Source organism: Eleutherodactylus coqui, chromosome 1 (genome assembly GCF_035609145.1).
Source record: "Eleutherodactylus coqui strain aEleCoq1 chromosome 1, aEleCoq1.hap1, whole genome shotgun sequence".
Taxonomy (NCBI): domain Eukaryota; kingdom Metazoa; phylum Chordata; class Amphibia; order Anura; family Eleutherodactylidae; genus Eleutherodactylus; species Eleutherodactylus coqui.
In genome coordinates this window covers 366,092,337-366,106,957 of record NC_089837.1, presented here as the reverse complement: position 1 = coordinate 366,106,957, position 14,621 = coordinate 366,092,337, and the positions used below count along the sequence as shown (strand labels likewise).

The 14,621-nt window shown below is 39.7% G+C and overlaps 1 protein-coding gene across 1 annotated transcript in view; it reads left to right on the top strand.

The window, feature by feature from the left end:
- Positions 1 to 14,621, top strand: part of DMD (dystrophin) — a 2,524,637-nt gene that overhangs the window by 1,283,228 nt on the left and 1,226,788 nt on the right. The window contains exon 44 of the mRNA XM_066577956.1: positions 2,276 to 2,429. Coding sequence (XP_066434053.1) covers positions 2,276 to 2,429 — 154 coding nt within the window. The remainder of the gene's footprint in view (positions 1 to 2,275; positions 2,430 to 14,621) is intronic.

Here is a 14,621-nt window from a genome sequence, read left to right as displayed (position 1 = left end):
AACAGAGATCCCCCTAGGAAACCCTGAATCCAAAATTGGATTGCAAAGGGTTAAACCTCCTTGACTTGCATTGGAGGTAGCAACACAGCTTCCCCTTAGGAGTTAACACTCCAATGCTGTCTCTTAGAAAAGCCTGTTCACATATAATGTCCCTTTAAATAGCACAATCCATAACCTGAGTTCATGCATCAGAAACATGCATGATGTTAATATCCACAATATGAGCTCTATCTCCTATAGCTGCTATAACATTGTCCTTAACTCTTTTCCCGGTGTGCATAGCTATTGTCAGATTGATGGCTAGCCTCACTTACAATATATCGCGTAGGAGTACTCAAGTACTCACTTCAACCGACCCAGGCTAGTCCAAGGACAGGAGCAATCCTACATCATAGTTTTCATAAATACTTATCACTGTCCAGATATTCTGCTGGTTTGGAGTCACAGAACTTACTATCTTTCTCTTTTAGCTCCAGACCAAAAGAAATCCCCAGTCACTGACCTTACTCAGCAGCTCCATCAGCTTTGTAGAGGCGTGGTGCTAGAAAGTTCCTACTGAGAACGCTCAATTCCAATGTGCCAAAATTTGTTGCAACTCAGTCCATTTCCATTGCAACATTTGAACTCTTTAAGTTAGCCCCTAAACATAACACCAGCTCTTCTACCTCCTGCATTATACATGAGCCGATAGGTGCTGGTTCTAGGATTATTGGGTTAGTATATCTACGCATTTTTTAAACATACATTTTCTATGGGTCAAATACATGTATCCGGCATATGTTTGATAGGAGTAGCAATATCAACCAATCAGATTTTTTCTATAACTTTGCAATAAGTTTGAAAATGAAAACCATGAACTTAATAGGCAACATTGACTTTTTATCAAAAAGGGTTTTTTTTTTCACACATGAGGAACACCATATCAATTACAAGTATATTAATTGTAGTACCCAGTAATAGAAGTAATTCACAACTGGGGAAAAGAAGGCATGAAAACGAGTAGAAAGATGGTATGTGGGGTAAATGCATAATACCAGGGTGCCAGCTACAAAATGTAACTGTATAGAATTACCAAAAAATGAAATAGGGATGTACATGTTGTGGTGTTGTGGGGCAGCCTTTGCTCTGGTAATACTATGTGCTTACAGAGGTGTGGATCAGAGTCGAGGACTTTAGCCATGCAGCAGGGTTGTGTTAGTTGCCCCCAAAGTGTTATGTTGGGGTGGTAATGATTGTGGAGCTGTACCTGATATTGTAAAAAAAACACTTAAAGAGGTCGCCATGAAGTGGCAAGTGGGCTACTACAGTTTGATCCCAATGTAACTAAGAGCCTCATGGTATTATTAATATTATTATTTTTTTAATACATTTTACTTATGAGCAATTGAGAAATGTATAAAATGTGAATAATCAGGCCATGTCCTCTTCTATAGTTTTGTATATTACTGTAATTAGGCTACCAAAAAGTGGCTTGCAAATAGAGAATGGCTATAAATAGAGATGAGCGAGCTTACTCGCTAAGGGCAATTACTCGAGCGAGCATTGCCCTTAGCGAGTACCTGCCCGCTCAGAAGAAAAGATTCGGGTGCCAGCGGGGAGCGGCGGGGGAGATCTCCCTCTCTCCCCCCGCTCCCTCCTGCTCACTCCCGCAACTCACCGCTCCCCCGCGCCTGCACCCGAATCTTTTCTTCCGAGCAGGCAGATACTCGCTAAGGACAATGCTTGCTCGAGTAATTGTCCTTAGCGAGTATGCTCGCTTATCTCTAGCTATAAACATTAAAGCAGTTATCCCATCCCAGCAAGTTATGCCCTATACACAAGATAACTTGCTGATCAGTGGGGATTTGAGTGCTAAGATTCCCACTGACCCTGACTCCCAAAGTTCTGACCATGGTGACCACACATATGCCACCGCTCGATTCACTTCAGTTCAAGTTCGGCTATGTCTGGCGGTCCCACTTAAGGGAATGCTGCAAAGACCCACATGCAAGGCTATTACTGCCAGAACTTCAGGATGCACAACATCTGAAATCTCGGAATTGGGAGAATCCCAGGTGTTGGACCCCAGCAAACAACAAGTTTTCTCGTATATGGTGCATAACTTGCTGAGATGAGAATGCCCTTTTAATTCTGTTGTTTCGTTTGCTTCTAGAGTTCTATGTGTATTGCTTATATACATAGAATATTACTTATATAACTTAATATTCAATTTCTAAAGTGTAACAGCAAATTGCAGTTTCAGTTTAGCTAAAACATGGATTATTGTGCTTCTTAGGAAATTTGACAAATCTCTGGAGAAGTGGATGAAACTACACAACGAAATGAATAACCTCAACCAGTGGTTGAACGATGCTGAGATAGTCCTTGCTGATCACCAGGGTGAAATACGAGATTTGGAGAAGGCTAATCAACACCAGCAGAGGGTAAAGGTAGGAAGTCCATAAAGTGGTCATTGCCATATATTGGATTCTTTTTTTCTTGAGACTACGTTGTTGAAAGTACTTGTTTTAGTCAGAGGGCTGGCATTCGCTGGTTAAAGTTTTGTCTGTAAACTGTGCACATTCATTGAATGACAAGGAGAATTATTGCTCTTGGATATCTATGTGTTGCTATTAATTACCATAGACATATTGACGAGTAATTATGAAGAGTGCCAAGCAGTGTTTTATAGTGAGATAGAACATGTTTACTCTCTCTTTTTTCCCATTTTCAATCCTAAGCAACAAAACAAAGTACATTTGACTGAACTGTCATTACATAATAGCAAGGACACATTAATAAGTGTGTTGACATCTATAAGGGTAGAAGTATTAAATGCAATCGCTCCGCATTGTAGAGATGTAATCCCAAACATTGGACATACAAGAAATACAATTTATCATAATTGTGTATGTATGGTCTCGTACATAGAAATATACTGTACAGCGTGTACAGCATGTGCAGCTGGAGTTTCAGGTCACACAAGATGTGGATTTGGTTGTTTCAAAACAAATGTTGATCGGTATATACCGGTATGTGTACGTGAGTGTATGTTTTTTTTATATATATAAATATATATATATATAGATCTAGATATACATGTATATATATATATATATATATATATATATATATATATATATATACACATAGATAGATAGATAGATAGATAGATAGATAGATATGCATATATATAGAGAGATAGATAGATAGATATATGTATATATATCCCTGAAAATAAAACCCTGTCTTTATATATATATATATATGTATATATATGTATATGTATATATATATATATATATAGAGAGAGAGAGAGAGAGAGAGAGAGAGAGAGAGAGAGAGAGATGCATATAAATAAAACCCTGTTTTATATTAATGTTTGTCCCAAAAGAGGCACAGGGTATTATTTTCAGGGGATGTCTTATACTCACCCAGCAGACACCATCTGGGATCCTCCCGCTGCTCTCTAGTGTTCATTGAATGGCTGTGATTGCTTCATGAAACGCTGGCTCTGGTTGGTTGAGCCACAGCGCTTGAGAACCAATCATAGCAATGTCTTGCCAGAGGCGGGGTTTTCAATCCCTATTACTTGCAAGAGATGTTCTGTTGGCACTGACAACTACACAGAAGCCTACAGGAACGCCAGAGAGCAGCCAGAGGGACTTGGACGGCGCCTGCCTGGTGAGTACTGTTTTTTTTTTTCATGTAGTGTAGCTAGGACTTATTTTCAAGGTAGGGTTTATTATCGGGGTAGGTCTTACTTTAAGGGAAACACGGTCTATCTATCTATCTATCTATCTATCTATATCTATGTATCATCAAAGTTTGTGACACAAGCCTGTCTAAGCATCAGCAGTAGCTGTTAGGAGTTTCTTTCCCCTAATGGAGAACATACAATTTTATTGTACAGGAAGTTCTAGTAAACGAAATGGTGACCTGTGGAGAGAACAGAACGACTAGTAATGCACCTGAGAACGATTCTATACATTTTCACACAACAAGTAATAACTTAACAAGGAAATAATAGCTGAATTCTATTGGGTGAATAGTTACTGCATCTAAGGAAACCAAAAGAATGTGTGCCTGCATGCTTCTTTATTTATCCAACAACATTTTAAAATATCCTGACCTGGTGTTTCACCATGGTTTATGTATTTTTTCTGTTGTCAATGTAAGGAATTCTGATTTGTTCCCCACCGTTTAACTCCTTGGACGTGGCGTTTTTTCTTTTTCATTTTTGTTTTTTTCCTCCCTATGTTGAAAAAAATCATAACTCTTATATTTATACATCAACAGAGCTGAATGAGGGCTTCTTTTTTGTATTCTTCAATATAATGTACCATATAATGTATTGAAAAGCTTTTTCAAACTTCACTAAATTCTACCATCTTTGGGTGTGTCTTGTTTCTGTGCACACTGCAGCAAAAATGAGATACTAACTTTATGCTGTGGGTCAGTTCGATTACTACGAAACCAAATTTTTATATACTTTTTACTGTACTGCTTTTAAAAAATAAAATATCTTTGGAAAAAAAATAATTATTATTTTCTGCTGCCATAACCTTTTCCGTAGACATAGTTGTTTGAGGGCTCATTTTTTGCAGGATGTCTCATAGTTTCTATTGGTACAATTTTGGAGCATAAATTAATTTTTTTATTGCTTTTTCTTACATTTTTTCTTGGAGACAGGGTGACCCAAAAAATTGAGGGGGGGGGGGGGGAGCTCATGAGGAATAGTTGTTCAGGGCAGCACGTTAAAACAAATATATTATCTTGAACAGAACATTTCTGCTGGGTGTCAGGAGAGGAGCAATCAGGTACTGGGGAAGCAGGAAGAACCCACCATTATTGTGGCATAGTTCATCAGAACAGGAGTAATGAGATCAATTATATCATGGGACAAGTGATTTAATTGGGGGGTGGCATGAATTTCACTGCATAGCCATGTATTTTTTGGGATAATGTTGGGGGGCAGTCTAAGGTTTGCTCTGGGGCTTTTCCTGCTTTCAACACATTTATATCCAGAACTGACTGTTGAATTGCTGCTTAATGCATTCCACCCGTTGTAACAAGATAGCACTTCCTATCAGGAGTTTTCATGCTATAACTGATTGGTGTACGTTCAATTGAATAATCCAGTATTCTAAGTGTTTAATATTGTTGTCTATGATCTTATTGTTGAATTCTACCAAATGGTTAATGACAGGTGTGTCATTCATTACTTTTCCTCTTGGATTAACATATTCCAACATATGTGGCACGAGGTGACTGGATTTGAAACAAAAAAAAAAAACAATGCTTTGGTAATACTATGAGATGTCTATGCTGTATGAGTCTATGTGGCCACCCAGAAGTTGTGATAAGTAAATAAAGAAAAGGAAGGAAACAGCTTAGATTTGGCCTTCTTTACTTTACCTTTCCGATATGTATGATGTGAGTGTAGTAACCGAGTACTATCACTTATGGGAGCATTAATATCTCTAGGAGGTTAGGTGTATGTGCTTGTCAATGTATTATGCACTTAATCATTGTCCTGTGCTTTATAGGTGGTGGCTAGTTAGAGTGCAGTTCAGAGAGGGTAAGCAGCTCAGTTTTTTAGCTTCCTACATTAAATGCCAATCAGCATCAAGCTGGTGGAAGATGTATAGTTTATAAAGGTTTATGTAGTTATGTGAAATAGTGGACTGAATAGAGGTGGATGGGAGGATGCAGTGTCAGCAAGGTATGCTGGTTTTAGGGAACACACCAAAAACAATTTCAAGATTCAGACTACGGATGAATAGATAGTTTGTGGAGGGCTTTGATGAAGATCTCATAATAGGCACTATGGAGCAGCAAGGTAGCTAGCAATATTGCTACCACCTTCAGGACTGGACTTTGATATTATTGTAAATAATTGTGCATTCATCAGTTGGATGTTGAACCGTTACACTTTTGGAACAAGTAAAAGTGAGTTGAACTGTATTCCCCATCCTCTTTCTTCATTGGAGCTTGCACTACATCATACCACCACAGTAGCGAGCAGAGACCAGCCCTGTCCTTTACCATCATCCCATATCTAAGGCTGGGCTCACACAAGCTGGTCAGATTCTGCATACGGGAAGGTCTGCAGCGGATTCCACCTGTGAACCCGGCTGGTGACCCTGCATACAGCCATGTAATGTATTCTGTATGACTGCATACACACACAGGCAGTCATGTGCAGTACAGCTTTTTTTTTTGCTACTTGCAGCCCATACGCAATTCTGCGGTAAGATACAACATGCTGCATTTTATTTTTTGCGAGCGCTTTGCGCAATTCCGACCTACTAATGTATTTCAGTTCAATCTGAGGTATTTGATTACTGCAGATTATACGATTGCAGAATCGGCACTTCGAATCTGGTCGTGTGAGACCGCCCTCACTTTGTGAGTAGCTGGTTGGCGAGAGACTTACATGATAATGGCACCATGTGGCACAGAACCAGCCCCCTGAAACATCATCCCTATGCCAGTTTACGACACAAAATTACCAACTTTGAAAAAAAAAACCATGATTTTCCTATACTCTGTTGGGAGATGTATATGCTATATTTGTTTGTGTGGCCACTCAGTAGGTGTGATGGGAATTGCTTGGTGTATTTTCTGCCACAGAAAACTAACGGTGATGCTATGCTGACATTGTGAAAAGTGAATTGCCCAGTTCCGAAATATGCTAGTGATTAGTCTGAATGCTCACGGCCGGGTCGGATTCTGACTGCGAGATCTCTGTGCTGTGGATGTGCCGACTGGCATGTCACCACAAATGCGCCGTGCAGAGAATATTGCGCCGATAATGACTCGGATCTGTGGCGAATTGCCACAGGATGGACAGCTTCCATTGACTGCAAAGGAAGCCATCCATGTGAGGCGGCACTAGAATAGGACATGCTGCGATTTACCTGTCAGCGAGTCGAAAATCGCAATCGATTTCTGCTTGTGGGCATGGAAAAGCATTTTGCTTAGCATGTCTATGAGCAGTTTTTGCTGCGGGATACGGAGGCGAACGCCCGCTATGGATCCTGCTGTGCAAATATGTCCGTGTGCGTTGGGCCTTAAGCTTATATGTATGAGATTAGAAAAGCATTTCTTAGAAAATTTTGCCTTTTCCCTATTCTAGCCTTATACAACACTTTTAGATTGAATTACATTGGATAAATAAAACTAACGTGAGGATTTAAAACAAATACTGACTGATATTTACTATCTATGAATCTTCATAACTTTTCAGAACTGAGATGGTAAACCGCTGCTATAGTTACCAGGGTGGTAACTGCAAAAACAGCTGAGCACTTTACCCCTGCATTGTTTGCGTCGCTCCCATTGGAGCGCTACGCTGTTTCCATAGTTCTCATTCACTGTAATAAGAGCTACGCAAACAGCGCTTGTCTGAAGGTGGTCGCAAACAGAGAACCAGGTTTTATCCATCTAGACTATGAAAAGCCAAGATGGGAATACGGCTTTGAAGTCAATAGGACTCAGTTACCCATGCCACTACACAATGTACCGAGCTGTCTGCTTCCTGCAGCAAAACAGCCAGAAGTTGGACAACCCCTTTAAGGATGTAGGGACATCCATTGTAGCTGCTATTCGACATATGGAGAGAGGGAGTCCTGATTGGTTCCATTCAATTTGGTATTAGGGGACAAGCACCTGGGCAGTATTCTGCTCTATCTTGCTACAGCATTGTTAGCAAACAAGAGGATACGTATTTGGCCCCCAAGGGTCATGGGAACTCAATGGCAAAGAAAAAATAGCAGGATCCTCTACTCCGGTGAATGCTGGGTTACATTGATTTTAATGAGAGCTACATTCACAAATAGGAGGGGTCGGAGTACCAGCTTCCGCTCTGACCCTGATGTAGCCTGCACTGACAGCCAACACTGCTTGGAAAACAGTGTGTTTAGAGATATATCACATGTACAGCGTTTTCATCCATTCTGCTATGGCAGGGTTAATAAGTACAGCAGTCTTCGGCAGTCTATTTCACCATGTTCCTTTGATGTTGGTTATCATATTGAAATATGAGTGTCTTACCAGTAGAGATTTGAATTTGATCCAAGGACTTGAGAACAACTATATTTCTACAACAAATAACGCTTGTTTCTCTATTTTCTTTTGTGGTGTATTTGTCTTACTGAAATACTTTTGATTCCAGGAAGCTTCACTATATAGGATTGTCTCCAGGATTCCTTATTTGTCTTGTCTTGTGATTATTGCAGGCACAACTTCTAGTTCCTGTAAAGTTATATGCTGGGATGTGGATGATAACAATACTATTTTGGGCTAAGCATTTTAGACAGAACCTGACTTTACAGCCTTTTATTAGTAGAACAGATTGTTGTTATTTGATCTCTCTGTATTGCGGACTACATTAAAATTAAAGGAAATCTCAGAAAATTCTTCTCGCAAGTATGCATATGACCTTGTGATCCAAGCAAGAAATTTTCATTTCAAGACGGCTCTATGAAGTTCGGATAAGCATAATCCTCTTTTGTCGAATGCATTATTTTAATAAGTCATGTTGTTTGTTTAAATATATTTGAATATTTGAGTGTAAGCCTGCAGCACTTGTTAATCAATACACTACTGATTTATGCCATAGCGGTGCCAAGAGGTGATTCTCAAGCAGCTTATGAAAAATTTGAGGAGGTTAGTACATTATTATTAGCTTTTTCACTATTCCTAATCAGAATATCATACTGATATCAAGGGAACATTATTAAAGGAATCAAAGCAATCTAAGAAATTGCATTTGTCAGAAGACATCAAGCTAAGACACTATGGACCTCATTTATCAAAACTAGTAGAAAAACTGTCTTTGTTGCTCATAGCAACCAATCAATCATTAGTCAGCTTTCATTTCTGGAACTGGTCAAAAAATGAAAGCTATGCTGTGATTGGTTGCTATGGGCAGCAAAGACAGTTTTCTACTAGACAGTTTTGATAAATGAGGCTCTACATTTTTATTTCATTGTTTTAAGGACAACATGGACCTCATTTTCTGTTCATATTGATAAAACTACTATAATCCACGTTTATTTAATACTAACAAGCAATTATGTTTTTTGGGTTTTTTTTCGGCTAGTGGCTTTAATTTTTAGTTTTCATCCATCCACTGGATGAGTGAAAACTGATAGATCTTGGGGGTATGACCACTGGAACCCCCATCTATCCCGATAATGGGGTTGCCCTTCCCCGTCTTCCCTAGTTCATGTTTTTTTCCCCACTGCTGTGAATTGACGCAGGTCAATGGGACTGCCGAAGATAACCGAGAACAGTGCTCGGCAATATCTGGCAGTCCTATTGACATTACATTACAGTGACAGCGCTGTTCATTCATTGCCATGGGAAAAGAAACCAGTAAGTGAGGAGGACGAGGGTAGCAAGACCACCCATTCTCAGGATTGGTGGGGCTTCCAGCTGTCAGATGGGTGAAAACTAAAAATTATAGTCACTAATCGGAATACCCCTACAGCTACTTGTAATTGTGGAACTATAAATGTACACAACAGCAGTAGTATACCTCATACCAGCTACTAATTTAAGGACAATTGCTAATTTTCAAGAATCTGTTCTGTACAATCAAAACACAATAAAAAAGTTTAGCTAAACTTATCAATGTATTCTACAACCACATCAACGTGTAACTCCCTAACAGGCAGCAGATAATAAAGCAAGGATGGGCAAGACGGGGTTCTACTTTACAAGATGGCTGACCTCCCTCAAATGGCAAAGCGCTGTTCCTGTATTCCACTCCTTTATGCTTCATGCACACTAGTTCATCCAGTCCTCGGCTGCATCCAGTATCTGATTGTTACAAAAAAACAGGTACAGATGACACCGGGGGGCAGGAGGACGCTAGAGCACGGTTTTTGTATGGATGAATATTGCAGCTATTCCCTCCTTCCCCATTATCAAACATACATTATTGTCTATGGTAGTTCTTATTTTGATGGTAATTAAAGTTGAATGTAACTTGAGTGACAGATTTTGCTTTTCCAAGTGACTACTGCATCATTCAGTGACAGATCATCACCGTTTGAAGAATAGTTTACTATAGAATTTCAATTTCCTCATGCTGGAGTCTAGGTGTTCGACATGTCTTGTGTTCTACATGTTCTTTAAAGCCTGCTTAGTTCACTGTATAAAGTGCTTCTGTTTTGGTCACAGTTTCTTGGTTCAGGGAATTTGGGGACAAATGTTTTGCTTGGGCGATCAAGAATTCTAAGCTAAACATAGAGTATTATAAAAGAAATGCATTAATAAACTCACCACACTTGCATGTTGCACTCCTCGCTCGGGTGCGGTGTGAGGCACTAATTAATCCACACTCAGTAAAATCGGCAGATTTTTCTGCTGTGAGTGAGCAGAGTTTGTCAGAACCCCATTCACTTACAATGCAGAACCCCATTCACTTACAATGCAGAACCCCATTCACTTACAATGCAGAACCCCATTCACTTACAATGCAGAACCCCATTCACTTACAATATACTGCAGAATTTTGGCACATATTCAGAGCTGAAAATCTGTGACAATTCCACAGTGTGTGAGCTTACCCAACAGCCTGCAGCTGTATGTGCAAAAAAAATGAATAAAGCCATCACTTTTACTGTATCTGATGAGTTTTGAATCGATTTGAAACCCTTCAGATAAAAGTGATGTTTTTTATTTATTGGAAGTAACGTTGCAAGTTCTCCTGGTTCATCCAGAGTACACATAGTATGTTTTTGCCTAGATGTCTATATAACTTTGAAAAGCATCTGAACTTTTAGCAACTCACTTCCGCTAGCCTCCTGATCACCAGTTTAAGCGGGGACATGGGGCAGTCTGTGTATTTGTATCCACTAGATCACACAGTTTGCCTTTTAACATAAGATATAGTTATTAAAGGTAAATTGTCTCCAAATGCTGGTAACTATTTGTATTAATGCTGTCTTGTTGCAAACTGGCACAGCTGTTTCTTCTTTTTCTTTTTTATATGTTCTATTCCACTAACCATGCCAAATTTGTTACTAGACACTGGAGGCCCAATGCCTAAAGTGGCTCCTGAGGAGGGGTGGGGGGAGAATGTTGCCTCTAGCAAGCAAAAAAACTAAACATTTTTTCCAGCACCTTCTCATATCTGATGGACTTTCTGGGTCTTTAAATGAGTGTGGTTGGATGCACAGCAGGCTACAGGAGCAATGGCAGGGACACCACTACAGTTTGAGTGCTTATTGGTGGAGTAGAAAGCAGCAGCGGCTGCTCCACCAATCAGAGAAGTTACTGCATAGTCACACTGGAGCGCCCCAACAGCCCGCAGCACCACTGAAGAAGGAGGATTCACTACCGCTAGTAAAAGCTGTTCTCAGGAGGAGGGTGTTTTGGGACACACTGGGCCTGAGATCTGTGGGGAATCCCTACTGGTGAGTTGCAGGATCTGTGATGATGTTAATGTCATTTGATCAGTCAGGGGTCATATAAGCACAATGCATCAGCAGAGCCCTACATAACAAGGGATGGAGGTGAGGCAGGATGTCAGGGGACATGGGAGCCAGGCACAATTCTCCAAGACCTGCTCTTGGAATATAATAATTTTAAATGCTGCTGTCTTTGCTTCCAGGATAATACAGAGCAGCTGAGAGGGTTTAGTGCAACCGACAGTTCTGTGGCCGCCTCAAGATGTTCTACAGTAGCTGCCAGCTGCATTACACCCTCTCAGCTGCTCTATCTATTCCTGGAGTCACTGACGTAACTATAGGAGAGGCATGGGATGTGGTTGCTCTTGGGCCCAGGATCCTTAGGGGGCCAATAAAGCCTCTCTTTTCCATATAGGGAGCCCAGTACTATGAATAAAGCATTATAGTTGGGGGCCCTGTTACAGCTTTTGCATTGGGGCCCAAAGGCTCCAAGTTACACCTCTGCCTGGAGCCAAAGATAGCAGCATTTAAGCCCTTCCCTCTGTAGCCATACTGTATTTAATTTTCAGTTTTCTCCCCCTTAAGATGGGATTAGTCCCTGATCTTTTATGACCCTATAACACACATGCTTTTCAGTTACCCAAAATGGAGCAAATCAAGACTATAATTGGTGAGCGTAAATGGACCTTTTTTACGGGCCATATTGAGTCTTCATGCCTAGGGCAGCTGAAGCTGTAAATATAGCCCTACACATCACCCATATATATCTCCATCTTTATCACAGAAAAGGAGCAGGTATAGTTCTCCTACCTACTATATAACCACAAAGGAGGCTGTACTAAATTATGAATCCAATAAATAGCTAAAACAGATTTATATGACCAAAGCGATTCTGGTTTTATTTCCGTTTATTGTACACAATAAATTGTTTTTATGATGCATTTTTGAGATGTTCCAACCTGAAATCCTCTACTCACTGAACTGGTGCAATTGTGAAGTCAATAAACTGTGTAAAAAGGCAAGAAAATATGATATTGCAGACAGGCTGAGTCTGCGTGCGAAGCCAACTTTGCTACATCTCGAAACACATTTTACATTGTCTGCCAGTTAATTTGATTAGATGAAAGTCATTTTGTAAATGAAAACAATGGCAGGGACTAATGGAAAGTAGGATGCTCTCTGACATTTTGGAAGTCACCAGCTTATTGCATTACAGAAGTGAACATGCTAGAACTCTAGGGGGCAATGACTATGCAATGTATTAATTACACTGAGAGCATAACGTGCACTAGACTAAACAACCTGCTAGGAAAGTCATGTCTTGGCAGAACCTCTTGCAAAGGAAATTAGATTTGAAAATGATAAGAGCATTATAATTGCGCTCACTGGATTAGGAACAAACCATATAAATGAATGATCTATACGTCAAATAGCCCTTCTCGTAGCATAGAGATGAACTTAAATATCACTCCTTTCCGCAGCATCATGTAGCGTACACAAATGGAACATAATATTTGAACATCTCTAATTGCACACAGTTGGTTTATGTAGCGTTAGTAAAAATTACATAAAGCAAACCTTGAACTAATGAAACAGATGTATTTGTGTTTTACGTTGAGTAATCAGTGCAGATGGCAGTGGTTTAGTCAATTCAAAAACTGTCTTTAATATTCATGCTGAAGTGTTTAAAATGTTCTTAGTGCACTCGGAGTCATAAAATCAGAGAGATTTATGGAATATGAGCTTCTCCCAACAAAACTGCCAAACTGTGACTTTAATGCTGTACTCAAGTAAGCCACAGTGCTCCACTAACTACTGTGCTTTCCCCATCACTCTCAAAGTTCAGAAGTGGTCTTTGTAGGCTTGTTTATTTTCCTCTCATCTAGAAGAAGCTGTTAATTACCCCGCTTATGATTTTACCTCTGCTCCCCTGCAGTGAATCACTTAACGTCATAATACAACTTAATGCCTCAATTGAATATGGGAATAAATAGCTACTTAATGTAAATGTCACTCGGGGCTCCATTTTCTAAACAATGCCAACTGCTGTATAACTAGAATATACATTATCTCATGTAGGGTACACAATGTTGCCAAGAAGATGGTATTCACAGAGATAGGCTGTCTGCTTCTAGCATGTGCATTTGTAAACCTGTAATCCAAACGCATGCATTTTAATAGTAAGAAAGAGAATAGAATTGATTATGGAATACTATTTTCTGTATATAGAAACTTTAAAGGGCAATTGTAGTCATTTTAATTGTATGGTCTGACATCAAGTGCAGTATTTAGTGTTTGGCAATACATGTATAACAGAAAGCAATAAATGGATATTTAGGCAGAAATTAAAGCTGTCACATAGGTGCAAGTATGTAAATTAGTGTCACAATGTAAAAGGAGTTATCCCACTAAAACATTTATCACCTATGCAGAGGACAGCTAAGATTGCTGGTGGGCTGATGAAGCCCCCAGGGAACACTGGTCATTTGTGTGAATGCAACAGTGATGTGCATGTATGACCATTCACTTGTATGGGACTCAGGGAGATAGCCAAGTGATGAGCTTTGCTATCCTCATGGCCAGTAAATGGAGCAGCAGTCATGCATGCACACTGCTCTATTCACTTGGGGACTCAGAGATATGCCATCTTGTGGATAGGTGATACATGTTTTAGGTGGGATAACCCAATTAACAGAATATGTTAAAAGGCATAAGTGCATTAATGTCTATAAAAGGAAAATTTAATAGGAATAACCTCAAAATTAAATACAGATGGCTATTTAAATGAATTCATATTGAGTTTGTATACAACAATGCTGTACTAAGCAAGCATAAAGTCCCCCAACATACAGTACATAAGACAAGTGTTCCAAAAGGAAGATAATAACCTGTCTAGCTTTTGCAGTAGGACTGCAAAGGCTTTATGTCATACCCAAACCTCCTGATCTTTTCTTCCATGCAGATTCTGACTGGCCTATTAAAGCCATTTTACACGCAATGATTATCGCTCAAAATTGGTCCAAACGGACGAAAATAGGCGATAATGTTACATGTAACCGCGGCCATGTTCCCCCCAGACGTATCAACGATCCCTGCACGTCTCTTGTATATACAACAGTTTCACTGTGTGGTGAAGATAATATCCCTCATACAGTATATATACTGTATGAATATTGAACTAATATAAAAATAGAAAACGAGCTTTGATAAGGATAC